The 27,525-nt window shown below is 50.2% G+C and overlaps 1 protein-coding gene across 1 annotated transcript in view; it reads right to left on the minus strand.

Moving 5' to 3' along the window:
• The window catches only part of TRPM2 (transient receptor potential cation channel subfamily M member 2), a 539,198-nt gene that overhangs the window by 321,612 nt on the left and 190,061 nt on the right, over nt 1-27,525 (minus strand). The window contains exons 13-14 of the mRNA XM_068263660.1: nt 21,454-21,583; nt 21,193-21,338 (exon numbers count right to left, since the gene is read on the minus strand). Of these exons, the coding sequence (XP_068119761.1) occupies nt 21,193-21,338; nt 21,454-21,583 (276 nt within the window). The remainder of the gene's footprint in view (nt 1-21,192; nt 21,339-21,453; nt 21,584-27,525) is intronic.

Below are 27,525 nucleotides of genomic sequence, written 5' to 3' on the forward strand. Positions count from 1 at the left end.
TGGCCCCAGAATTCTGCACAAAGCAGAACACATGACTGGATTGTAGTAACGTCGGACGGCAGTGCGTGGGGTTGGGGAGAACACCTTCAAGATGTACAAGTTCTATAGCTCCTTGGCTGACTAGAGCCACATGTGGTACGCATACCCCAGGGGGTACTTCTGATGGGTCCAGGGGGTACTTCTGATGGGTCCAGGAGTACTTCTGATGGGTCCAGGGGGTACTTCTGATGGGTCCAGGGGGTACTTCTGATGGGTCCAGGGGGTACTTCTGATGGGTCCAGGGGGTACTTCTGATGGGTCTAGGGGGTACTTCTGATGGGTCCAGGGGGTACTGCTGATGGGTCCAGGGGGTACTTCTGATGGGTCCAGGGGGTACTTCTGATGGGTCCAGGGGGTACTTCTGATGGGTCCAGGAGTACTTCTGATGGGTCCAGGGGGTACTTCTGATGGGTCCAGGGGGTACTGCTGATGGGTCCAGGGGGTACTTCTGATGGGTCCAGGAGTACTTCTGATGGGTCCAGGGGGTACTTCTGATGGGTCCAGGAGTACTTCTGATGGGTCCAGGGGGTACTTCTGATGGGTCCAGGGGGTACTTCTGATGGGTCCAGGGGGTACTTCTGATGGGTCCAGGGGGTACTTCTGATGGGTCCAGGGGGTACTGCTGATGGGTCCAGGGGGTACTTCTGATGGGTCCAGGGGGTACTTCTGATGGGTCCAGGGGGTACTGCTGATGGGTCCAGGGGGTACTTCTGATGGGTCCAGGGGGTACTTCTGATGGGTCCAGGGGGTACTTCTGATGGGTCCAGGGGGTACTTCTGATGGGTCCAGGGGGTACTTCTGATGGGTCCAGGGGTACTTCTGATGGGTCCAGGGGGTACTTCTGATGGGTCCAGGAGTACTTCTGATGGGTCCAGGGGGTACTTCTGATGGGTCCAGGGGGTACTTCTGATGGGTCCAGGAGTACTTCTGATGGGTCCAGGGGGTACTTCTGATGGGTCCAGGGGGTACTGCTGATGGGTCCAGGGGGTACTTCTGATGGGTCCAGGGGGTACTTCTGATGGGTCCAGGGGGTACTTCTGATGGGTCCAGGAGTACTTCTGATGGGTCCAGGGGGTACTTCTGATGGGTCCAGGGGGTACTGCTGATGGGTCCAGGGGGTACTTCTGATGGGTCCAGGAGTACTTCTGATGGGTCCAGGGGGTACTTCTGATGGGTCCAGGAGTACTTCTGATGGGTCCAGGGGGTACTTCTGATGGGTCCAGGGGGTACTTCTGATGGGTCCAGGGGGTACTTCTGATGGGTCCAGGGGGTACTTCTGATGGGTCCAGGGGGTACTGCTGATGGGTCCAGGGGGTACTTCTGATGGGTCCAGGGGGTACTTCTGATGGGTCCAGGGGGTACTGCTGATGGGTCCAGGGGGTACTTCTGATGGGTCCAGGGGGTACTTCTGATGGGTCCAGGGGTACTTCTGATGGGTCCAGGGGGTACTTCTGATGGGTCCAGGGGGTACTTCTGATGGGTCCAGGGGTACTTCTGATGGGTCCAGGGGGTACTTCTGATGGGTCCAGGAGTACTTCTGATGGGTCCAGGGGGTACTTCTGATGGGTCCAGGGGGTACTTGGACTTGATGTATTTAATTAAGGTAAATAAAATGTATGGTTTCAGAAAATAACAAATCCTATTTAACTTCAAGATTGGACTGCTGACATTCAAATCCCTGCACAATCTGGGCCCTGGATACATGAAGGACTTGCTGAAGCTGCACCACACCTCTCACAACCTCAGATCAGCAAGTTCTATAAACTTGGTCACTCCCAGAGTGCACCTCAAAAAACCTGGAGATAGAGCCTTCTGTCATGCTGCCCCTACTCTTTGGAACTCCCTGCCACACCCAGTAAAGACAGCACCATCCCTGGAGCTATTCAAATCCAGACTGAAAAGCCACCTGTTTAGCCTGGCATTTCCAGATTTATAAAATTCTTCCTCTGTACCACGATGGTCGGAGCCATGCTTATGCGCTTTGAGTCCCACGGGAGAAAAGCGCTTTACAAATGTTAGTTGTTGTTGTTGTTGTATTTAAACAACAGCCAAACTAGTATTTCAGCTAATTAAAAACAATAGCAAATGCTTGGAAATGGTTTAGAAACAATTATTAAGTACTACTATTAAATGTATCTGTATCAAGGGGAACGTGAGATAGTTTTTAACATACCAAGAGGTACTTGGCCAGCACCAGAAACACTGGTCTGGAACTCCTACTAGAACTCAGAACAGTTTGACTGGTGTTCTTGAAGTTTCCACCAATCCTGAAAAAACAGTCGGACAACAGAGCAGCTGTATCTTACATGAAAAGGGAAGGTAGAACCCACAGCTACACCTTATTTGAGAAATTGAAACCGTTAATGGTATGGGCACAATAGAATGTCAAAGAGAAAGATGTAATAGCGTATACCGGTTGTCCAGAAGTTTGTTAGATTATTATTATTATTTAGTATTTATATAGCGCCGACATATTACGCAGCGCTGTACAGTGTATATATATATATATATATATATATATATATCTGGTCAGTAACTGTCCCTCAAAGGAGCTCACAATCTAATCCCTACCATTGCCATATGTCTATATTATGTAGTGTAAGTAAGTACTGTAATCTAGGGCCAATTTTTTTTTTTTTAGGGGGAGCCAATTAACTTATCCGTATGTTTTTGGAATGTGGGAGGAAACCGGAGTGCCCGGAGGAAACCCACGCAGACACGGAGAGAACATACAAACTCTTTGCAGATAGTGCCCTGGCTGGGATTCGAACCAGGGACCCAGTGCTGCAAGTCAAGAGAGCTAACCACTACGCCACCGTGCTGCCCAACAACAAGTCGAGAGAGCTAACCACTACGCCACCGTGCTGCCCAACAACAAATAGTCCCTGTGTCAATCAGTGGCTGGATAGTGTACTGGTTAAGGGCTCTGCCTTTGACATGGGAGACCAGGGTTTGAATCCTGGCTAGGTCAAGTACCTATTCAGTAAGGAGTTCAAGGCAAGACTCCCTAACACTACAGGGTGGCCTCTTGAGCGCGTCCCTGTGGCTGCAGCTCTTGAGCGCTTTGAGTCCGACAGGAGAAAAGCGCTATACAAATGTTCAGATTATTATTATTATTATTATTATTAATCACAATACAGCAGAATAGTGGAGAAATGAGGTCATCCCCAGGCAGATCTTTGCTTCAGAGAACAATTACAAAGGGAAGAAATTATTTTCGAAGAGGACACTGAACAATCGGCTGGTGTGGATGCCTTGATGCAACCTTGGAGGACGACACTTCTTTATGCCTTCCCACCACCAGTACCTTTGTTTCTACGTTTCTTGAAGAACATAGTGGCAATTGTGGTAGTGCCCCATTGGCCGAAAAGGATACGGTATCCCCTCATACTTCAAATCAACAAAGCCCAGCTGATCAAGTTGAAGGTGACCAGGGACCTATTGACACAGGCACGGGCGTAACAATAGGGGATGCAGCCTATGCTCTCGCAGATACATACCTTCCGTGCGCTCCAGCGCGGATGTTTCTCCCTCTAGTGTCTGACGCGACTTCCTGTTTATACAGGAAGTTGTGTCAGAAGCTAGAGACAGGAACATCCGTGGAACACACGGAAGGTAGGTATCTGCCGCTGCCCCGCCACCTGCATACGCTTTATTCAATGCTGGAGGGGGAGCGCAGAGGGGAGAGCCCGAGGTGAGGGTGGGGGGGGGACTGTCCCCCCTCCCCACCGACATGCCACCAAGCTGTCGCCTCAAGCTGCGACCCCTCCAGCCCCCCCAAAACGGTCCTGAGCTGGCCCCAGGGGGTCAAGGTTAAAAATGTAGGTTGTTCAGATGATGTGATCCAAACATTACTAAAATCGGGAAAACCTACAACGATTGCCACATACTCTAGAGTTTGGGAGAAGTTTCAAGAATTCACAAAAAAGTAAAAGTTTGAGGCTTCAAATCTTCAAATCAACCAATACTTTCTTTTCTACAGTCAGGTAGAGATGTCGCGAACCTCCGATTTTTCTTACTCTACAATTGTTAAAGCTTACATCTATTTTTTTTACATTACATTTTCTACTTGCTGTTCAGTACCTGCAACGAGAATCTATTATGGAGGGAAAGTCTGCCATTGTGACCATGGCTAATGGCGGGGGAACCCTTCCTGGTGTGAGTCCGGTCTGGAGTTGTAGCCTAACAAATGGCTACCCCCCCACATCCAGGCAAGGAGGTAGTGACAAAAAATAACAATACGGGAGGACTTTCGAGGCCCTGCTGTTTTTGAAATGAATTAACTTTAAATCCTTTAACGAGAATCTGTTATGGTGGACAAAGATGACAACACTTGCCTTTCACAAGAGTCTGTTATGGAGGGCAAGTCTGCCATTGTCACCATGGGTAATAGCCAGGGAATCAAGGTTCAATTCCGGTCCGAAGTGGGAGCCTGCTGAGACCCATGCTTTACCTGCCCTGACCGTGCTTTGCAGACCAGGCATCTGGAGTCAGATGGACCCTTGACCCAGCGGAAGACAAACCAACTTGAAAGCATTTGCCAAGAATGTTTTATGGAGGGCAAGTCTGCCATTCCTTCAAGTGTGTGAAACTTTCGATGGTACTAGTTTCTCAGTACCATGGTGACTGACCACGGGTAATGGCCGGGGAATCCGGTTTCTATTCCATTCCGGAGTTGGAGCCTATGAAACGGCTACCACCACACATCCAGGCAAGGAGGGCAGCAGGCATGGCATGCCCGCCCCGAGGTAGTGACCAAAAATAACAATACGGGAGGACTTTCGAGGCCCTGCTGTTTTTGAAATAAATTCACTTTAAATCCTTTAACGAGAATCTGTTATGGCGGGCAAAGATGACAACACTTGCGTTTCACAAGAATCTGTTATGGAGGGCAAGTCTGCCATCCATTCAAGTGCAAGTTATGCACTGACTGCCAGGTATAATGTGCAGTCACAGATGCAGTGAAAGGTATGTGTGACGAATCAACGTTTATTCGTCCTAAAAAAGTGGTTAGAGCCTTATAAAATATTCCCTTGCGCCACTATTAAAAAGTGACAGCAGAGGGAAAGGCTTGGTTTACAAAAAGATCAGGGAAGCCAGGGGTTAACAGTTCCTCTCCCTGGTCAACTGTAGCAAATGCTCTTGTTACCTAGTTTTTCCGCACCTCCATGTGACCAAGGGTCCTGGGCATTCAGGGACCCCAACCAGGCAGAAAGAGGGAAATCTCACACCTCCACTGCCTAGCCCAGACTTGGTGGCTTCTCAGCTCCGTACATGAAAAGAGCAGCCACTGGAGGTCCTGCTAACATCCTGTAGAAGCCACTTAGAGACTACAGCTGGCTTTCTCAGAGACTAGTAGGAAACCTATCTGTGACCTCACAAATATGAAATCCATCTTTTATCATAAAGATGACTTCCCAAATAGGCAACGGCCTTTAGAACCTGCTTATTCTGAAATTCGGAACCAACCACACGATTGGATGTTTCTGAATTCAAGGTAAGCCCTGCCAAAGCAGAGATATGCATTTTGGGGTCACCGTTCACTCTAAACCCCCCAAGTTTGGTATCAACGTTCTTGATAAATTCTGACAAACCTAAAAATGTTATTAGATTTAACACAACTTGTACGGTTTGCAGATGAGTACACTTATCATGATTCAGGTAAATTCTTGTTTCTATGAGAGGGGCAGAGACCTCCTGCTGCAAAGAGGTGTGTGATCCACGCCCCCTAACCCCTCCTTGCTGGAGTGGGGGCGTATAACCAGACAGAGCCCAGAAACCTCTGAGTCCTTTACCTTCAATCTGATGCCTAGTAACATCCTGGCAGCCCGCAAGGACACGGGCCAAAACCTCCATCTTTGAACTTTCTAACAAAGGCCTGTTGGCCGCATGGCAACCGCCATTTTGGAACTTTCGCCAAAGACTTGCGATTGCCGCATGGACTACCAATAACGGTATTAGAACTGCATATTAAGACATTCTGTTCCTTTTCCTCTCTTCTCTCTGTCAATCAATCTGTTCTAAAATAAGCTGTGTGTATGTAGTTTAGAAATAAACTAACGATTTTTATCGTTCAGTTGTGTGCCTTTTCTGGTCATCTGATTGCTGCTATAACGAATCTGCCCTCTGAAGAGTCAGTCATACTACCGCATTGTTTTATGATTTTCTCTATAAATTGTTGATTTGCTAGCTAGGTTGTAAATAACCGTTTCTTCCTTCTAGGATTAGCTAGTACCAGATTTCCTGTGCGAAATCGATAACTTTCGTTTCTCGATTGTAAACACAATTCGAGATTGCAGCATATAGGGACCCAGTAACCTTTCTTTAACGTCACATTGCTCACAGTCTTTAAGCCGTCGGAAGTGACTATTCCCCGAACGGTGACTGGAGCATGTTGAACGTGATTGGGCTGGCTACCGTATTGTGACTGCGGGAGTCTCTTTCCTCCCTGAACTGGAAGAGTGGTGGCAGTGTACTTACCCGATTTCCAGCGCGAAATCGATATTTTTAGTTTACCGATTGTATATACAATCAGAATTGTACATGTATGGGCACCTCCAACCAATCTTAACCGTTTACTACGCACACAGTGAATTTGCCTCCAGCAGTCTCTAGTGCATGAGACCTGCATGGCAACAGTGGCCTAGTAATACGGGATTGGTGGATGTTTGTCCCATTACATATTGTCGGCAGCTGCGCGACCAATCTTTATTGTCAGTCTGTTCACCGTACTTTGGCACGCTCTGTCGCCTTTTCTTTCTTTCTTCAACCTCTGACGATCCAGCAACCGGTCTCGTTGACCGCCTGCGCCCGTACTTCCTGCGTACGCTAATGGGAGCAGATCTCAACGGGATCGCGGGGCTGGATTGTCACAGTATGCAGTGACTGCAAACAGCCGTTTGTGTAGTGACGGGCGTGCTGGACTGGTGCGCACCATGACGAGAGTGCAGGTGATGGTGGCTTTACAGCCCATATGGTCGCCCGGCTGATGTAGCTGAATGACAGAACAGTGACAGTGCAGCTGATAAAATTTGGTCTGACCACAATGAAACAACGACCTTATTATCTTTGGTGTGCCACCCCCACCCAAGACACTCATATAGCCGGCGGTCATTGCTTTATTGTGATGCGCAAGCCCCTTCACCGCGGCAAGGTAATAATCACAAAGGGGGATGGGCACATGTACATGCCTTTTGTTTTTTTGTTGCAGCCGCCCGCAGTGCAGCCAGTAAAATTAGGCAGGCATGTACACGCACCAGAAAAATTAGTATAGCGGACACTGCTAGCAGCGGCCTTAAAAATTCAGGAATCTGCCTAGAGTACTGGACCCTGTTGGTGGTGGCGGAAAAGGCAGTCAAGCAGCCTGCAGGCAGAGATGCTGTGTGTGGGGACTGACTTAGTCTTCGGTCATGCAGTAGCCCTCCGGGATCCATTCCTCATTCATTTTGATAAAGGTCAGGTACTGAACACTGTCATGACTTAGGCAACTTCTCTTCTCAGTGACAATGCCTCCAGCTGCACTGAAGGTCCTTTCTGACAGGACGCTTGCGGCAGGGCAAGAGAGAAGTTGTATGGCAAATTGGGACAGCTCTGGCCACAGGTCAAGACTGCGCACCCAGTAGACAAAGGGTTCATCGTCGCTGCTCGCAGTGTCTACATCCACAGTTAAGGCCAGGTAGTCGGCTACCTGCCGGTCCAGGCGTTGGTGGAGGGTGGATCCGGAAGGGCTACGGCGAGGCGTTGGACTAAAGAATGTCCGCATGTCCGACATCACCTCGAGATCACTGGAGCGTCCTGTCCTTGCCTACGTGGATTTGGGAGGAGGAGGATTACTGCCAGTGGTACCTTGATTGCGTTGTGCTGTCACATCACCCTTAAACGCATTGTAAAGCATCATTGCCAGCTTGTTCTGCAAGTGCTGCATCCTTTCCTCCTTCTGTTGAGTTGGTAACAGGTCTGCCACTTTGTGCCTGTACAGAGGGTCTAGTAGCGTGGCCACCCAGTACAGGTCATTCCCCTTGAGTTTTTTGATACAGAGGTCCCTCAACAGGCTGGACAACATGAAAGAGGCCATCTGCACAAAGTCAGATCCAGACGTACTCTCCATCTCTTCTTGCTCTTCCTGAGTGACGTCACGCAACTCCTCTTCCTCCCCCCAGCCACGAACAATACCACGGGAACGTGGAGCAGCAGAAGCCCCCTGTGACGGCTGCTGCGGTTGTTCTTCTGCCGCCGCCTCTTCCTCCTCCACAGACACACCCACCGGCGTACCTACCGGGGATGCGACTCCCTCAGCCGCAGGGGGGCCCGGGGCTGCTCTGGGGCCTGCTCACTGTGCATGGGGGGAGCACTGCTCTGGACCCCCCAGCAAGGTGCTCAACTGGCCTCAGCGTCTAATAGACGCTGCGCCAGTTCATTCCCCGCAGCCCCGCTCCAGCAGCCTGCATAGTCTCCGGCAGGCAGAGCAGGGCTACGGCAAGATGGCCGCCGAAGAAGCCCTACACTGGAGACTATTTGTGTCTCTAGTACAGGGCTTCGGCAGCCATCTTGCTTTAGCCCTGCACCCTGCCTGTCAGCGCAGGAGATGTGCTGCAGGAGTATTCGGGCAGCTGCGAGCCAGATGCCGGGAGAGGAGAAGACTTCTGTCAGGTAAGTGAATTGTTTTTTTTTCACAGGTGCATTTTTTTTTCTAGTGTCTGCTGCCCACATTGTGATTTTCTGGTGTCTGCTGCCCACATTATGATTTTCTGGTGTCTGCTGCCCACATTGTGATTTTCTGGTCACTGCTGCCCACATTGCGATTTTCTAGTGTCTGCTGCCCACATTGCGATTTTCTAGTGTCTGCTGCCCACATTGCGATTTTCTGGTGTCTGCTGCCCACATTGCGATTTTCAGGTGTCTGCTGCCCACATTGTGATTTTCTGGTGTCTGCTGCCCACATTACGATTTTCAGGTGTCTGCTGCCCACATTGTGATTTTCTGGTCACTGCTGCCCACATTGCGATTTTCTAGTGTCTGCTGCCCACATTGCGATTTTCTAGTGTCTGCTGCCCACATTGCGATTTTCTGGTGTCTGCTGCCCACATTACGATTTTCAGGTGTCTGCTGCACACATTATGATTTTCTGGTGTCTGCTGCCCACATTACGATTTTCAGGTGTCTGCTGCCCACATTACGATTTTTTGGTCACTGCTGCCCACATTGCGATTTTCTGGTAATTGCTGCCCACATTAGGATTTTCTAGTGTCTGCTGCCCACATTACGATTTTCAGGTGTCTGCTGCCCACATTACGATTTTCTGGTCACTGCTGCCCACATTGCGATTTTCTGGTTACTGCTGCCCACATTGCGATTTTCTGGTGTCTGCTGCCCACATTGCGATTTTCTGGTGTCTGCTGCCCACATTACGATTTTCAGGTGTCTGCTGCCCACATTACGATTTTCTGGTCACTGCTGCCTACATTGTGATTTTCTGGTGACTGCTGCCCACATTACGATTTTCTGGTGACTGCTGCCCACATTACGATTTTCTGGTGACTGCTGCCCACATAAGGATTTTCTGGTGACTGCTACCCACATTAGGATTTTCTGGTGTCTGCTGCCCACATTGCGATTTTCTGGTGTCTGCTGCCCACATTGCGATTTTCTGGTGTCTGCTGCCCACATTACGATTTTCAGGTGTCTGCTGCCCATATTATGATTTTCTGGTGTCTGCTGCCCACATTACGATTTTCAGGTGTCTGCTGCCCACATTACGATTTTCTGGTCACTGCTGCCCACATTGTGATTTTCTGGTGACTGCTGCCCACATTACGATTTTCTGGTGACTGCTGCCCAGTGCCCACATTACGATTTTCTGGTGACTGCTGCCCACATAAGGATTTTCTGGTGACTGCTGCCCACATTAGGATTTTCTGGTGTCTGCTGCCCACATTACGATTTTCTGGTCACTGCTGCCCACATTGCGATTTTCTGGTGTCTGCTGCCCACATTGCGATTTTCTGGTGTCTGCTGCCCACATTACGATTTTCAGGTGTCTGCTGCCCACATTACGATTTTCAGGTGTCTGCTGCCCATATTATGATTTTCTGGTGTCTGCTGCCCACATTACGATTTTCAGGTGTCTGCTGCCCATATTATGATTTTCTGGTGAACGCTGCCCACATTACGATTTTCTGGCCCACGTTACGATTGTCTGGTGAATGCTGTCCATGTTACAATTTTCTGGTGAACGCTGCCCACATTTCGATTTTCTGGTGAACTCTGCCCACATTACGATTTTCTGGCCCACATTACGATTGTCTGGTAAAATGCTGCCCACTTTACAATTAATTTACAGTGAAACGCTGCCCCATTACGATTATTTGGCACCTATGGGGGGGGGGGCCCATCCAAATATTCGCAGGGGGGCCCAGTGATTTCTAGTTACGCCCCTGGAAACACCATCCTTATCCGAGTCTGACTCCTCTCCTTCTCCACACGACTCCTCTTCTTCCTCCTCCTCCCCCCTCTGTGCTGCCGCAGGTGTCGAGGAAACATCTAGTTCGGATGAAAATCGCTCCCACGACTCCTCCTGCCGTAACTGTTCCTGTTCACGCTCCTCCACAGCTTCATCCACAACTCGACGCACAGCACGCTCCAGGAAGTAAGCGTAGGGGATCAAGTCGCTGATGGTGCCTTCAGCGCGACTCACCAGGTTGGTCACCTCCTCAAACGGCTGCATGATCCTGCATGCATTTCGCATCAGTGTCCAGTTCGGTGGCCACAACATCCCCATCTTCCCAGATTGTGTCCTTCTACTGTAATTGTACAGGTACTGGGTGACGGCTTTCTCCTGGTCTAGCAGGCAAGAGAACATGAGCAGGGTGGAATTCCAGCGAGTCGGGCTATCGCAAATGAGGCGTCTCACCGGCAAGTTGTTTCTCCGCTGAATTTCCGCAAAGCATGCCATGGCCGTGTAAGACCACCTGAAATGCCCACACAACTTCCTGGCCTGCTTCAGGACGTCCTCTAAGCCTGGGTACTTGGACACAAATCTTTGCACGACCAGATTCAGCACATGTGCCATGCAGGGTACATGTGTCAGCTTTCCCAAATTCAAAGGAGATTGCTGCCGTTGTCACACACCACGTTGCCGATCTCCAGCTGGTGCGGGGTCAGCCATTGCTCCACCTGTTTGTTAAGAGCAGGCAGGAGAGCTGGTCCAGTGTGACTATCCGCTTTGAGGCAAGACATGTCTAAAATGGCGTGACACCGTCGTACCTGGCATGCAGCGTAGGCTCTGGGGAGATGGGGCTGTGAAGCTGGAGAGGAGGAGATGGCAGCACCACTAGAGTTCAACTGCCACTCAGCCAAGGAGGAGGAGAAGGAGGATGACAGTGAAGAGGATGTAGCAGGAGGAGAAGGAGAGGAGGCGGCAGGAGGCCTGCCTGCAAGATGTGGAGGTGTCACAAGTTGGTCCGCTGCACAGCCACGTACTCCCTGCTTGCCATCGGTCACCAGGTTGACCCAATGGGCTGTGTACGTAATGTAGCGGCCCTGTCCATGCTTGGCAGACCAGGCATCCATGGTCAGGTGGACCCTTGACCCAACGCTCTTCGCAAGAGATGACAACACTTGCCTCTCAACTGCACGGTACAGTTTGGGTATGGCCTTTTGTGAAAAATAATTGCGGCCTGGTATCTTCCACTGTGGTGTCCCAATGGCCACAAATTTATGGAAAGCCTCTGACTCCACCAGCTTGTATGGTAATAGCTGGCGAGCTAATAGTTCCGCCACGCCAGCTGTCAGACGCCGGGCAAGAGGGTGACTGGCAGAAATTGGCTTCTTCCACTCAAAGACTACCTTCACGGACACCTGGCTACTGCTGTGGGCAGAGGAGCAGGAACCGCTGAAGGGCAGAGGCGGTGTGGAGGAGGGTGACTGTGAAGGTGCAAGGGAGAAAGCGGCTGAAGATGCTGCACCTGAAGGAGGAAGAGGAGAAGGAGGGTGGCTTGTCTTTTGGGTGCTGCTTTTCCTCAGGTGTTCTTCCCATTGCTGTTTGTGCCTTTTCTCCAGGTGCCTTTGTAAGGCACTTGTCCCTATGTAAGTGTTGGCCTTTCCATGGCTCAATTTTTGGAGGCAGAGAGAACAGATGGCTTTGCTCCGATCTGAGGTACACACGTTAAAAAATGTCCAAACCGCTGAGCCCCCCTGGGGTGATGGCACTATGGTGGCATCAGCAGCTGACATTGAAGGGCATGTTGGCTGGCTGTCCATAGCTGGCGATACATGGCACCGAACACTGTCACCAGCTGTTTCTGAGGACGAGCTCCCCCTGCTTCTTTCATGGACTCGTCTCCTTCTACTCCTCTTTGGCTCCCCCTCTGAACTGTCCCCCTGGTCATCTCCTCTATTCAGAATCAGAATCAGAATCTTTATTATCGCCAAGCACGACTGGGTCGTGCCCGGAATTGGGCTTGGCACGTACAGGGTACTGATACAGGATATAGATACAGGACAAAACAAGCAGTCAGGAAGGAACACATTTGCAGAGAGAGACAATGTAGCATAAGTAACAACACAAAAAACACACAAAAAACAACCAAAAGAAAGTCAAAAGAAAAGTCGGCTTCAGCTAGAGCGCCGTCTATGTGTAGTGTGCCGCAGTGCCGGCACACTGTTTGGTGTGGGGATGGGCAGTTACGTGGAGAGAGTTCAGAAGGTTGACAGCCGAGGGAAAGAAACTGTTTTTATGCCTTGAGGTCTTGGTGAAGATGGACCGGAACCGGAGTCTCCGGCTCGAGGGGAGCTGACTAAAGAAGCGGTGGCCTGGGTGCGAGGGGTCGCTGGTGATCTTTAAAGCTCTGGAGTACAGCCTGGAATGGTAAAGGAGGTCCAGAGAGGGAAGGGATCTCCCGATGATCCTCTCCGCTGATCTGATGACCCTCTGCAGTTTGAGTCTGTCGCTGGCAGAGGAGCTGGCATACCAGACCAGGATGGAAGAGCATAGGACAGATTCGATTGTAGCAGTGTAGAAGTTTGTCAGAAGTTTTTGGGCCATACCAAACTTTTTTAGTTGGCGGAGAAAGAAAAGTCTCTGTTGGGATTTCCTCTGTGTGGAGGCAGTGTTGGCCTTCCACTTCAGGTCATTAGAGATAGTTGTGCCCAAAAGGCGGACGCTGGGGACTCTTTCCACCTCCTTGCCATCGATGCAGATTGGGGGCGGGGTGGGGGCGCATCTCCTGAAATCAACAATCATCTCCACAGTTTTCGCTGTGTTTAGAACCAATCCGTTCTCTCTGCACCAGTGACAGACACCTTCAACCTGGTGGCGGTACTCTTTCTCATCATTATTGGTGATGAGACCGACAATGGTCGTGTCGTCAGCGAATTTGATTACTTTTACCGAGTCTGACGTGGATTTGCAGTTATTTGTATACAGAGAGAACAGAAACGGCGACAGAACGCAGCCTTGTGGGGCTCCTGTGTTGGTGATCCTAGGTTGTGAGGAGATAGTGCCCAGCCTAACAACCTGGGACCTATTGGTGAGGAAGTCCGTGATCCACAGGCGCAGGGTGGGGTGGACTCCTATTGCGGCCAGATTGTCTTGCAGTATTTTGGGGCTGATGGTATTGAATGCTGAGCTGAAGTCCAGTAGAAGGATCCTGGCGTAGGAGTCTGGTCTGTCCAGGTGATCATAGACGAGCTCCAAGCAGATGTTAATGGCATCATCAGTGGACCTGTTTGCTCTGTACGCAAACTGGTGTGGATCTAGCAATCCCTCTGTGGAGTGCTTAAGGAGGGGGAGCACCATGCTTTCAAAAGCCTTCATGATCACGGATGTAAGTGCCACGGGCCTGAAGTTGTTGAGGTTAAGGGTACCCTGCTTTTTGGGGACGGGGATAATGGTGGACCTCTTGAAGCATGCGGGTACTTTGCCTCCCTGGAGGGACCTCGTGAGGATGGAAGAGAGGGTGGGAGCAAGCTGACGAGCGCACGTTTTCAGGCAGGCTGGTGACACACCATCCGGACCGGAGGCTTTCCTAGCATTTAGCCTTAGCAGGTGTTTCAGTACATCCGCCTCCCTCACTGTCGGTGGGGGCGGGTTCGGGCCCAGGGCGTCAAAGTCAGAGGATTGTGCAGGCGGCTGTGGGAGTCCCACAGGTGTTGGCTGGTTCTCGAATCTGCAGTAGAAGTCGCTGAGACTCTCTGCCAGCTCAGTGCTAGGTGTAGTATGCTGAGGGGGAGGTTTGTAGTTGGTGGCAGCCTTAAGCCCTTTCCACACAGCTCGTGAGTCGTTTGAGGAGAGGTTCTGTTCCAGCTTTTCCGCGTAGCACTTCTTAGCGGACCTCAGTTCCCTGTTTAGGTCGTTCCTTGCCCTCTTGTAGTCCTCCTGGTTGCCGGACTTGTGTGCAGCTTCTTTGCTGCGTCGCAGTTGTCGAAGTCTTTTTGAGACTTTTTGAGTTTATCGTTTGGATATAGTTTGAAGGATTTTGTAGGGATGCAGGAGTTCTCGCAGAAGCCAATGTACGAGGATACATTGTCTGCCCACTCGTCCAGGTTAGGCGATTCCAGAGCCTTCCAGTCTGTGCAGTCAAAACAGGCCTGAAGTTGTAGTTTAGCCTCACTTGACCACACTTTGAAGGATTTGGTGACAGGTTTCGAGGTTTCCAGGCGCCTTTTGTAAGTTGGTATCAGGTGGATGATGCAGTGGTCAGATGAGCCTAGTGCTGCCCACGGTGTCGCTTTGTATGCATCTTTCAGGACCGTGTAGCAATGGTCGAGGGTGTTGGTATTTCTGGTGGGGCAGGTGATGTGCTGATGGAAGCGGGGCAGCTCAATACGGAGGTTGGCCTTGTTGAAGTCCCCCAAGATGATGAACATCGAATCCGGGAGGGCTGTCTCCCACTGCATGATGGTATCACTGAGATCACGCAGGGCAGCATTTACCTCTGCATCAGGAGGGATATACACACCCACGAGGACGTAGGAAGAGAACTCTCTGGGCGAGTAGATTGGCCTGCAATTGATGAGGAGGAGTTCAAGTTCTGGCGTGCATTTCTTGGCCAGTACGGAGGTGTTTGGGCACCAGACAGAGCTGATGTAGAAGCAGATGCCGCCCCCTTTCTTTTTACCAGAGAGGGTGCTGTCACGGTCTGCTCGGATGAGGCTGAAACCTGGGAGCTGGAGGGCACTCTCAGGGATGTCGTCATGAAGCCACGTTTCGGTAAAGCAGAAGACTGGGGTGTTGTTGCCGAGTGGGAACACACCTGGCATCCGTGTAATCGTCATCATAATCCTCCTGCCCAGCTTCGCTTTCCTCAGACACCTACACAACTGTAACAACACCAGGTACTTCATCATCCCCCTCCTCACACGTTACGTCCATATTATCGCCACCTAACTCAGACGTATGAGGTGTTGTAACTTGCTTAACGCCTTCATCTTGTTGTAGCATTATTGGCTGTGAATCAGTGATTTCCACACCAAATAACTCCTGCTAAGTGTCAAATGCAGCGGATGTGGTGCTTGTTGTAGCGCTGGTGGCTGCGGGAGATGAGGTGTTCTGTTTTAAATACTCTACCACGTCCTCACAATTTTGGGAAGTGATGGCACGTGCCTTCTTCTGAACACTGTATTTTGGGGCAGGTCCGCACTAAATCACAGCAACACCACCTTGCACAGACCTGCCTGTGCCAGGTGGCCTTCCTCTGGGTCTGCCTGTACCTCTTCCTCTACCTGGTTTGTCCATTTTGTCCATCTCGGGGGGATGCTAGGTATATGCAGTGAGGTTGGGTTCATTTAACACAAAGGTAGTTAGATGCAGTGAGGTGGGTTCACTCCACACAATAGGTAGTTATATGCAGTGAGGTGGGTTCACTCAACACAAAGGTAGTTAGATGCAGTGAGCTGGGTTCACTCAACACAACAGCTAGCTATATGTAGTGAGGTGGGTTCACTCAACACAAAGGTAGTTAGATGCAGTGAGGTGGGTTCACACAACACAACAGCTAGCTATATGCAGTGAGCTGGGATCACTGAACAGTAAAGGTAGTTCGATGCAGTGAGGTGGGTTCACTCCACACAATAGGTAGTTATATGCAGTGAGGCGGGTTCACTGAACACTAAAGGTAGTTAGATGCAGTGAGGTGGGTTCACTGAACACTAAAGGTAGTGAGATGCAGTAGTGAGGTGGGTTCACTGAACAGTAAAGGAAGTTATATGCAGTGAGGTGGGTTCACTGAACAGTAAAGGTAGTTAGATGCAGTGAGGTGGGTTCACTGAACAGTAAAGGTAGTTAGATACAGTGAGGTGGGTTCACTCAACACAAAGGTAGGTATATGCAGTGATGAGGTGGGTTCACTCAACAAAACATGTAGTAGTAGGTATATGCAGTGAGCTGGGTTCACTCAACACTACAGGTAGTTATGTGCAGTGATGAGGTGGGTTAAGTAAACACAACAGGTACTGGGTATATGCAGTACTTACTGGGTAGTACAATCTGCAGCTCCCTGTCACACACACAGGTAGTCACTGAATGTGCTGCTGGTGGGCTGCTGGCAGTGGCACACACACAGTATGAATTAGCAATGCTGTCTATGCAATAAAAGTGAGTGTCAGTTTGACACACAGAAAAAAAAAAGATCACACGAACAGGATTAGCTCTGAAAAGAGCTGTTGAATGAGGGGTGCTATTAAAGCAATAAGATTCAGCCAGGAGCAAGCTAACAAACCAAGAGCCTGACTAATCTGTCCCTAGGAGAAAAAGTCTGCAGCAGCTCGCCCTAGTCTGTCTATGTGCAGGCACACGAGTGAGTGTTATGGCTGCCGGAGGCTGCCTTATATAAGGGGGTGGGGCTCCAGGGCTGAGTGTAGCCGGACTGGCTACAATGTGCCTGCTGACTGTGATGTAGAGGGTCAAAGTTGACCCTCATAGAGCATTATGGGGCGAATCGAACTTCCGGGAAAGTGACTGTAGAGATGTCCCGAACGGTTCGCCGGCGAACGGTTCCAGGCGAACTTCGGGTGGTTCGCCTTCGCCTGGCGAACCGTTCGGGATATCTCTACAGTCAGGTTTAGATTTAGGACTAGGTTATAATACCATAAAGCTACAGGTTTCATCAGTGGTGGGAATCTCCTGATCCAGTTTCCAGTACAACAGTTTCTGAAAGCCGCCAAGAAGGGATTTTTATCCAAAATGGCATCTGACTGTAGTGCTGGACTTTCTACTGAAGTCTCCTTTTGTCCCACCTGAGAACTGTATGTTGTTAAACCTAACACAAAAGTTGCATTCCTAATAGCCAGTGGTGCTTAGCAAGATTTCGGATTTCCGAACTACCCAGATAATCCGAACTTTTCCACTATCTGAACTTTGAATAGCAATTCGGATATTTTTTAAAATCCGAACAGACTATCCGAGCAAACTCGGATTTCCCATATGAAATCCGAGCGGATAGTTAGTTCAGACATCCGAGCAGAAGCCAAAATCACCTTCAATGGCGAGAGAGAGAGAGAGAGAGAGGGGGGAGGGGGAGAGGGAGTGAGAGAGGGGGAGAGAGAGAGAGAGAGAGAGAGAGAGAGAGAGAGAGAGGGGGAGAGAGAGGGAGGGGGAGGGAGAGTGGGAGAGAGAGAGAGAGAGACCTCCGAAAGGGTTTTTTTGCCATTTAGGGCCCTTTTCCACTAGCAATCGCGAGCGTTCACGCTGAACGCTAGCGATTGCTGAATCGCAATTACCGGCGATTCCCCGACGTTCGCGGCCGCGATTTTGCTATGCTATGCACTGCATAGCAAAATCGCGGCCATTATCGCTCCGCCGCGCGTTCGCGTTCCCCGCAAAAACGAATCGCGGTAGTGGAAATGACCTACCGCGATTCCCATGTTAAAAAGCGAACCGTAGCGATTGTAAAATCGCTAGCGGTTTGCGTTTTTGCGATTCAGCCAGCGCAAATGCGCTGGTGGAAAAGGGCCCTAAAAGAGACTTTTGGAAGCATTTTAAGCCATTTTCAGGTCACTTCCGGTTTTCTATCCGGATATTCGAATCCGGCCAGATACTGCGGTCGGATATCCGATTCGGATCCGGATTGGAAAATGTTAAACTCGGATATCCGACCCGGATCGGATATCTGGGTATCCGGATCCGAATTAGATCCAGATAGTGAAAAGTGGTATCCGAGCAGCACTGCTAATAGCAATTTCTTCTGCAGCCAGAGTCTCAGAGTTACACACAGGGGGACAGGGATGGATCTAGGGGGGGCAAGCGGGTATCTTGCCCCAGGCGCAGTTAGTTGGATTCTTAAAAAGGCGGTAAAATGAATGGCAGTTTAGGCGCCAAAACCTGACCTTGCCCCAGGCGCAACTTGGTCTTGATCCGTCCCTGCAGGGGGACAGAAGGAACCTTTCCTGACTTTGTTTGCTGATGGGTTTATATTACGCGTACGTACAAAAAGGGCGCCTGGACAAAAAGGGCGCGGGGTGTAAACTCTAAATAATAATTAATCATTAATAGGGTTTATAAATATAGTGTGCTATATTTCGTTTACAAATAATGTTTAACAAAATTATAAATCATTAAATAATGTTTATTAAATCGGAAATTGTGAAAACGTTAATCTTCCCTGTTTCAAAAGTTAAACTTATAATTACGTTTATAAAAAAACCAATAATATATGTTTAATTGTTATAATTGTATATTATTGTGAATAACCGTCATTTATGGTTTGTTCTTATAATAAAATCTGAAAATATTGTTTATAAAGATGATATAAATATAACTACGTTCGTAATAAGTGTTGTAATACATTAGTAATTATTACTAAAATTATACTAAAACTATACCTAAGCCTACTCTTACATAGAACCCTACCTGTACCTATCCCTAACCCCTAGACTCCCCTGTTGGTGCCTAAACCTAAGACCCCCCTATTGGTGCCTAAACCTAAGACCCCCCTGTTGGTGCCTAAACCTAAGACCCCCCTGTTGGTGCCTAAACCTAAGACCCCCCTGTTGGTGCCTAAACCTAAGACCCCCCCCTGTTGGTGCCTAAGTAACCCTCCCTGTACCTACCCCTAACCCCTAGACCCCCCTCTTGGTGCCTAAACCTAAGACCCCCCTGTTGGTGCCTAAACCTAAGACCCCCCTGTTGGTGCCTAAGTAACCCTCCCTGTACCTACCCCTAACCCCTAGACCCCCCTCTTGGTGCCTAAACCTAAGACCCCCCTGTTGGTGCCTAAACCTAAGACCCCCCTGTTAATGCCTAAACCTAAGACCCCCCTGTTGGTGCCTAAACCTAAGACCCCCCTGTTGGTGCCTAAACCTAAGACCCCCCCTGTTGTTGCCTAAGTACCCCTCCCTGTACCTACCCCTAACCCCTAGACCCCCCTATTGGTGCCTAAACCTAAGACCCCCCTGTTGGTGCCTAAACCTAAGACCCCCCTTTATTATGTGGATAATAATGTTTTACTAATTGTGGATTCAAAAAATATTTTGCAATTTATGTTACGTACTGATCGCTTTATTTTGTGAATAATAATGTTTTACAAACAGTAAGGGATAAAACTTTAAATAATGTTTTAATTATTTAAATAAGATAAATATGTTTATTATTTTCATAAACGTTATTCGGCACGGGTGCATTTTATAAACGTAAATCACCACAAGTTCAGTTATAAATCATTAAACATCGCCGGGCGCCGTTTGTAAACTTTATTTAGCTCCTGGCGCCGTTTATAAACTTTATTTAGCTCCGGCGCCCTTTTTTCCTACTCGGCGCCCATTAAACTCTATTTATTATGGGAGTGAATGGCGGCGCCCTTTTTGTCCACTAGCGGCATGCGCCCTTTTTTCCCAGCTCCTTATATTACACCCAACTGAACATTTTTTTTAACAAAAGTTGTGTCTCCTTTCCATTTGAATGCCAAAAGGACAATTTCTAATTCGAATTCTACCCATGATCACGGGTAGATTTTCATGCTTGCAGAATTTGTATTCGAATAGCGATCCTGTGCCCGAATTAGAAGTCAATTTTTTCTCGAATAGTGCTCTCGAATTTGGCCGTGATCACAGGTTTTAATCCGTGATCACGAATTCGGCTTCGGTATCCGCGGGATGACGTCATTGGGCCAATCAGAAAGCCCCATAGCTGAGGCACTGGCATCCAATCAGAGGAGGGGCCCTCCCCTCCTCTATATAAGGTGGCGGTCATGTTGCGGAGCCCGTCCCTGCTGTGTGACTGAGCGGTACTGAGAGCTAGGGATGGTCGCTGGATTCCGCGGAATTCTGTGATTCCGGCCGGAATTTGGTGATTTCCACTTCTAATGGTCGGAACGGAATTTCTATAGTTCAAAAACAGAATTCTGCGGAAAATTTTAAAATTCCACGAAATTTTACGGAATTCAAATGTATTTCCTCACCTAACTAATTTCTCCCTTCCTCCCGAGACGGTTCTCATCTTTCAGGGAATTGTAGTATTTCAAAAGCCAGCTTACATACCGTGGCTGGGAATTGAACCCAGGTCTGAGTGTGTGGTAGGTAGCTCACTTCACCACTATACCACCACCAACCCTACATGCTGAAGCCAGCCTAGCATGTACCATTATGATATATCCAAGAGAAAAATGAGCTTGCTTAGGGATTTGTAGCATGCCAAAAGCCAACTCACATTGGCCAGGAATAGAACCCAGGCCTACCGCTCTGTAGGCTGCTATCCTAACCATTATACCACCAACACAACACACTACAATGCTACATGCTGAAGCCAGCCTAGCATGTACCATTATGATATATCCAAGAGAAAAATGAGCTTGCTTAGGGATTTGTAGGATGTCAAAAGCCAACTCACATTGGCCAGGAATCAAACCCAGGCCTACCGCTCTGTAGGCTGATATCCACACCATTATACCACCAACACAACACACTACAATGCTCATGCTGAAGCCAGCCTATAACAGTAATCATTTTCAGCAGGCATGACAGAATCAATAATACAACAACAGTATTAGGGCCAGAAAAACCTTGGCAGCACCCCTGGTGACGTCCCTGACTGCAGGTCTGCTTAGATGCGACATGGTCCACCTAGGCTGATGCTGGACACTGTGTGGCTTCTCTCATAACCACATTCAGATGCCATAGAAGCCAGAGAGCATGGATGTTATGTGTGAGGTCTATCAGACATACCTGGACTCCACCTTCTGACATGAAGTTCAGAGCCTGAGACTCCTGCGCCATTTCCAGGGCTGTTGTCTTCCCCCATTTAGGGGTTACATGGATCAGGAGAAGTTCTGCTCGCTTTTCATCACTCTTATAGCTCTCAGTAAACACCCCTGTTCACAAACAGAAAGACAGGAAGTTAGAATAGGCAATATGCTTATTCATTTTCTATGGTTGTCACTATTTCCGGAAATTAGTATGGAATATCACAGAACTCATTACTCTTACCTGCTGCTCGTTCCTCATAGATATCAGCCAATGCCTTCATCCCTTCTGCTTCCTCTGTGTCATCCTCCTCTTCGGAAAGCTCCTTCAGAATATTGGTGCATGCCAGGCCTCCCGCCACACAGTCCTGGATCTGCAGGAGAACCATGCAACTATCAGTCATCAACACGAAACGAACGCACGCCAGGCCTCCCGCCACACAGTCCTGGATCTGCAGGAGAACCATGCAACTATCAGTCATCAACACGAAACGAACGCATGCCAGGCCTCCCGCCACACAGTCCTAGATCTGCAGGAGAACCATGCAACTATCAGTCATCAACACGAAACGAACGCATGCCAGGCCTCCCGCCACACAGTCCTGGATCTGCAGGAGAACCATGCAACTATCAGTCATCAACACGAAACGAACGCACGCCAGGCCTCCCGCCACACAGTCCTGGATCTGCAGGAAGAACCATGCAACTATCAGTCATCAACATGAAACGAACGCACGCCCGGCCTCCCGCCACACAGTCCTAGATCTGCAGGAGAACCATGCAACTATCAGACAATAACATGAAACGAACGCACGCCCGGCCTCCTGCCACACAGTCCTGGATCTGCAGGAGAACCATGCAACTATCAGACAATAACATGAAACGAACGCACGCCAGGCCTCCCGCCACACAGTCCTGGATCTGCAGGAGAACCATGCAACTATCAGACAACAACATGAAACGAACGCATGCCAGGCCTCCCGCCACACAGTCCTAGATCTGCAGGAGAACCATGCAACTATCAGTCATCAACACGAAACGAACGCACGCCAGGCCTCCTGCCACACAGTCCTGGATCTGCAGGAGAACCATGCAACTATCAGACAATAACATGAAACATACGCACGCCAGGCCTCCCGCCACACAGTGCTGGATCTGCAGGAGAACCATGCAACTATCAGACAATAACATGAAACGAACGCACGCCCGGCCTCCTGCCACACAGTCCTGGATCTGCAGGAGAACCATGCAACTATCAGACAATAACATGAAACGAACGCACGCCAGGCCTCCCGCCACACAGTCCTAGATCTGCAGGAGAACCATGCAACTATCAGTCATCAACACGAAACGAACGCACGCCAGGCCTCCTGCCACACAGTCCTGGATCTGCAGGAGAACCATGCAACTATCAGACAATAACATGAAACATACGCACGCCAGGCCTCCCGCCACACAGTCCTGGATCTGCAGGAGAACCATGCAACTATCAGACAATAACATGAAACGAACGCACGCCAGGCCTCCTGCCACACAGTCCTGGATCTGCAGGAGAACCATGCAACTATCAGTCATCAACACGAAACGAACGCATGCCAGGCCTCCCGCCACACAGTCCTAGATCTGCAGGAGAACCATGCAACTATCAGTCATCAACACAAAACGAACGCATGCCAGGCCTCCCGCCACACAGTCCTAGATCTGCAGGAGAACCATGCAACTATCAGACAACTACATGAAACGAACGCATGCCAGGCCTCCCGCCACACAGTCCTGGATCTGCAGGAGAACCATGCAACTATCAGTCATCAACACGAAACGAACGCACGCCAGGCCTCCTGCCACACAGTCCTGGATCTGCAGGAGAACCATGCAACTATCAGACAATAACATGAAACGAACGCACGCCAGGCCTCCTGCCACACAGTCCTGGATCTGCAGGAGAACCATGCAACTATCAGTCATCAACACGAAACGAACGCACGCCAGGCCTCCCGCCACACAGTCCTGGATCTGCCGGAGAACCATGCAACTATCAGACAACTACATGAAATGATCGCATGCCAGGCCTCCCGCCACACAGTCCTGGATCTGCAGGAAAACCATGCAACTATCAGACAACTACATGAAAGGAACGCACGCCAGGCCTCCCGCCACACAGTCCTGGATCTGCAGGAGAACCATGCAACTATCAGTCATCAACACGAAACGAACGCACGCCAGGCCTCCCGCCACACCGTCCTGGATCTGCAGGAGAACCATGCAACTATCAGACAACTACATGAAAGGAACGCACGCCAGGCCTCCCGCCACACAGTCCTGGATCTGCAGGAGAACCATGCAACTATCAGTCATCAACACGAAACGAACGCATGCCAGGCCTCCCGCCACACAGTCCTAGATCTGCAGGAGAACCATGCAACTATCAGACAATAACATGAAACGAACGCATGCCAGGCCTCCCGCCACACAGTCCTAGATCTGCAGGAGAACCATGCAACTATCAGACAACTACATGAAACGAACGCATGCCAGGCCTCCCGCCACACAGTCCTGGATCTGCAGGAGAACCATGCAACTATCAGTCATCAACACGAAACGAACGCACGCCAGGCCTCCTGCCACACAGTCCTGGATCTGCAGGAGAACCATGCAACTATCAGACAATAACATGAAACGAACGCACGCCAGGCCTCCCGCCACACAGTCCTGGATCTGCCGGAGAACCATGCAACTATCAGACAACTACATGAAATGATCGCATGCCAGGCCTCCCGCCACACAGTCCTGGATCTGCAGGAAAACCATGCAACTATCAGACAACTACATGAAAGGAACGCACGCCAGGCCTCCCGCCACACAGTCCTGGATCTGCAGGAGAACCATGCAACTATCAGTCATCAACACGAAACGAACGCACGCCAGGCCTCCCGCCACACCGTCCTGGATCTGCAGGAGAACCATGCAACTATCAGACAACTACATGAAAGGAACGCACGCCAGGCCTCCCGCCACACAGTCCTGGATCTGCAGGAGAACCATGCAACTATCAGTCATCAACACGAAACGAACGCATGCCAGGCCTCCCGCCACACAGTCCTGGATCTGCAGGAGAACCATGCAACTATCAGACAATAACATGAAACATACGCACGCCCGGCCTCCCGCCACACAGTCCTAGATCTGCAGGAGAACCATGCAACTATCAGACAACTACATGAAACGATCGCACGCCAGGCCTCCCGCCACACAGTCCTGTATCTGCAGGAGAACCATGCAACTATCAGTCATCAACACGAAACGAACGCACGCCAGGCCTCCCGCCACACAGTCCTGGATCTGCAGGAGAACCATGCAACTATCAGACATCAACATGAAACGAACGCACGCCAGGCCTCCCGCCACACAGTCCTGGATCTGCAGGAGAACCATGCAACTATCAGACAATAACATGAAACATACGCACGCCCGGCCTCCCGCCACACAGTCCTGGATCTGCAGGAGAACCATGCAACTATCAGACAACAACATGAAACGAACGCACGCCAGGCCTCCCGCCACACAGTCCTGGATCTGCAGGAGAACCATGCAACTATCAGACAATAACATGAAATGATCGCACGCCAGGCCTCCCGCCACACCGTCCTGGATCTGCAGGAGAACCATGCAACTATCAGACAACAACATGAAACGATCGCATGCCAGGACTCCAGCCACACAGTCCTGGATCTGCAGGAGAACCATGCAACTATCAGACAACAACATGAAACGAACGCACGCCAGGCCTCCCGCCACACAGTCCTGGATCTGCAGGAGAACCATGCAACTATCAGACAATAACATGAAACGAACGCATGCCAGGCCTCCCGCCACACAGTCCTGGATCTGCAGGAGAACCATGCAACTATCAGTCATCAACACGAAACGAACGCATGCCAGGCCTCCCGCCACACAGTCCTAGATCTGCAGGAGAACCATGCAACTATCAGTCATCAACACGAAACGAACGCATGCCAGGCCTCCCGCCACACAGTCCTGGATCTGCAGGAGAACCATGCAACTATCAGTCATCAACACGAAACGAACGCACGCCAGGCCTCCCGCCACACAGTCCTGGATCTGCAGGAAGAACCATGCAACTATCAGACAATAACATGAAACGAACGCACGCCAGGCCTCCCGCCACACAGTCCTGGATCTGCAGGAGAACCATGCAACTATCAGTCATCAACATGAAACGAACGCACGCCCGGCCTCCCGCCACACAGTCCTAGATCTGCAGGAGAACCATGCAACTATCAGACAATAACATGAAACGAACGCACGCCCGGCCTCCTGCCACACAGTCCTGGATCTGCAGGAGAACCATGCAACTATCAGACAATAACATGAAACGAACGCACGCCAGGCCTCCCGCCACACAGTCCTAGATCTGCAGGAGAACCATGCAACTATCAGTCATCAACACGAAATGAACGCACGCCAGGCCTCCTGCCACACAGTCCTGGATCTGCAGGAGAACCATGCAACTATCAGACAATAACATGAAACATACGCACGCCAGGCCTCCCGCCACACAGTCCTGGATCTGCAGGAGAACCATGCAACTATCAGACAATAACATGAAACGAACGCACGCCCGGCCTCCTGCCACACAGTCCTGGATCTGCAGGAGAACCATGCAACTATCAGACAATAACATGAAACGAACGCACGCCAGGCCTCCCGCCACACAGTCCTAGATCTGCAGGAGAACCATGCAACTATCAGTCATCAACACGAAACGAACGCACGCCAGGCCTCCTGCCACACAGTCCTGGATCTGCAGGAGAACCATGCAACTATCAGACAATAACATGAAACATACGCACGCCAGGCCTCCCGCCACACAGTCCTGGATCTGCAGGAGAACCATGCAACTATCAGACAATAACATGAAACGAACGCACGCCAGGCCTCCTGCCACACAGTCCTGGATCTGCAGGAGAACCATGCAACTATCAGTCATCAACACGAAACGAACGCATGCCAGGCCTCCCGCCACACAGTCCTAGATCTGCAGGAGAACCATGCAACTATCAGTCATCAACACGAAACGAACGCATGCCAGGCCTCCCGCCACACAGTCCTAGATCTGCAGGAGAACCATGCAACTATCAGACAACTACATGAAACGAACGCATGCCAGGCCTCCCGCCACACAGTCCTGGATCTGCAGGAGAACCATGCAACTATCAGTCATCAACACGAAACGAACGCACGCCAGGCCTCCTGCCACACAGTCCTGGATCTGCAGGAGAACCATGCAACTATCAGACAATAACATGAAACGAACGCACGCCAGGCCTCCCGCCACACAGTCCTGGATCTGCCGGAGAACCATGCAACTATCAGACAACTACATGAAATGATCGCATGCCAGGCCTCCCGCCACACAGTCCTGGATCTGCAGGAGAACCATGCAACTATCAGACAACTACATGAAAGGAACGCACGCCAGGCCTCCCGCCACACAGTCCTGGATCTGCAGGAGAACCATGCAACTATCAGTCATCAACACGAAACGAACGCACGCCAGGCCTCCCGCCACACCGTCCTGGATCTGCAGGAGAACCATGCAACTATCAGACAACTACATGAAAGGAACGCACGCCAGGCCTCCCGCCACACAGTCCTGGATCTGCAGGAGAACCATGCAACTATCAGTCATCAACACGAAACGAACGCATGCCAGGCCTCCCGCCACACAGTCCTGGATCTGCAGGAGAACCATGCAACTATCAGACAATAACATGAAACATACGCACGCCCGGCCTCCCGCCACACAGTCCTGGATCTGCAGGAGAACCATGCAATTATCAGACAATAACATGAAACATACGCACGCCCGGCCTCCCGCCACACAGTCCTGGATCTGCAGGAGAACCATGCAACTATCAGACAACAACATGAAACGAACGCACGCCAGGCCTCCCGCCACACAGTCCTGGATCTGCAGGAGAACCATGCAACTATCAGACAATAACATGAAATGATCGCACGCCAGGCCTCCCGCCACACCGTCCTGGATCTGCAGGAGAACCATGCAACTATCAGACAACAACATGAAACGATCGCATGCCAGGCCTCCAGCCACACAGTCCTGGATCTGCAGGAGAACCATGCAACTATCAGACAACAACATGAAACGAACGCACGCCAGGCCTCCCGCCACACAGTCCTGGATCTGCAGGAGAACCATGCAACTATCAGACAATAACATGAAACGAACGCATGCCAGGCCTCCCGCCACACAGTTCTGGATCTGCAGGAGAAC

Source organism: Hyperolius riggenbachi, chromosome 2, assembly GCF_040937935.1.
Source record: "Hyperolius riggenbachi isolate aHypRig1 chromosome 2, aHypRig1.pri, whole genome shotgun sequence".
In the NCBI taxonomy this organism is placed as follows: domain Eukaryota; kingdom Metazoa; phylum Chordata; class Amphibia; order Anura; family Hyperoliidae; genus Hyperolius; species Hyperolius riggenbachi.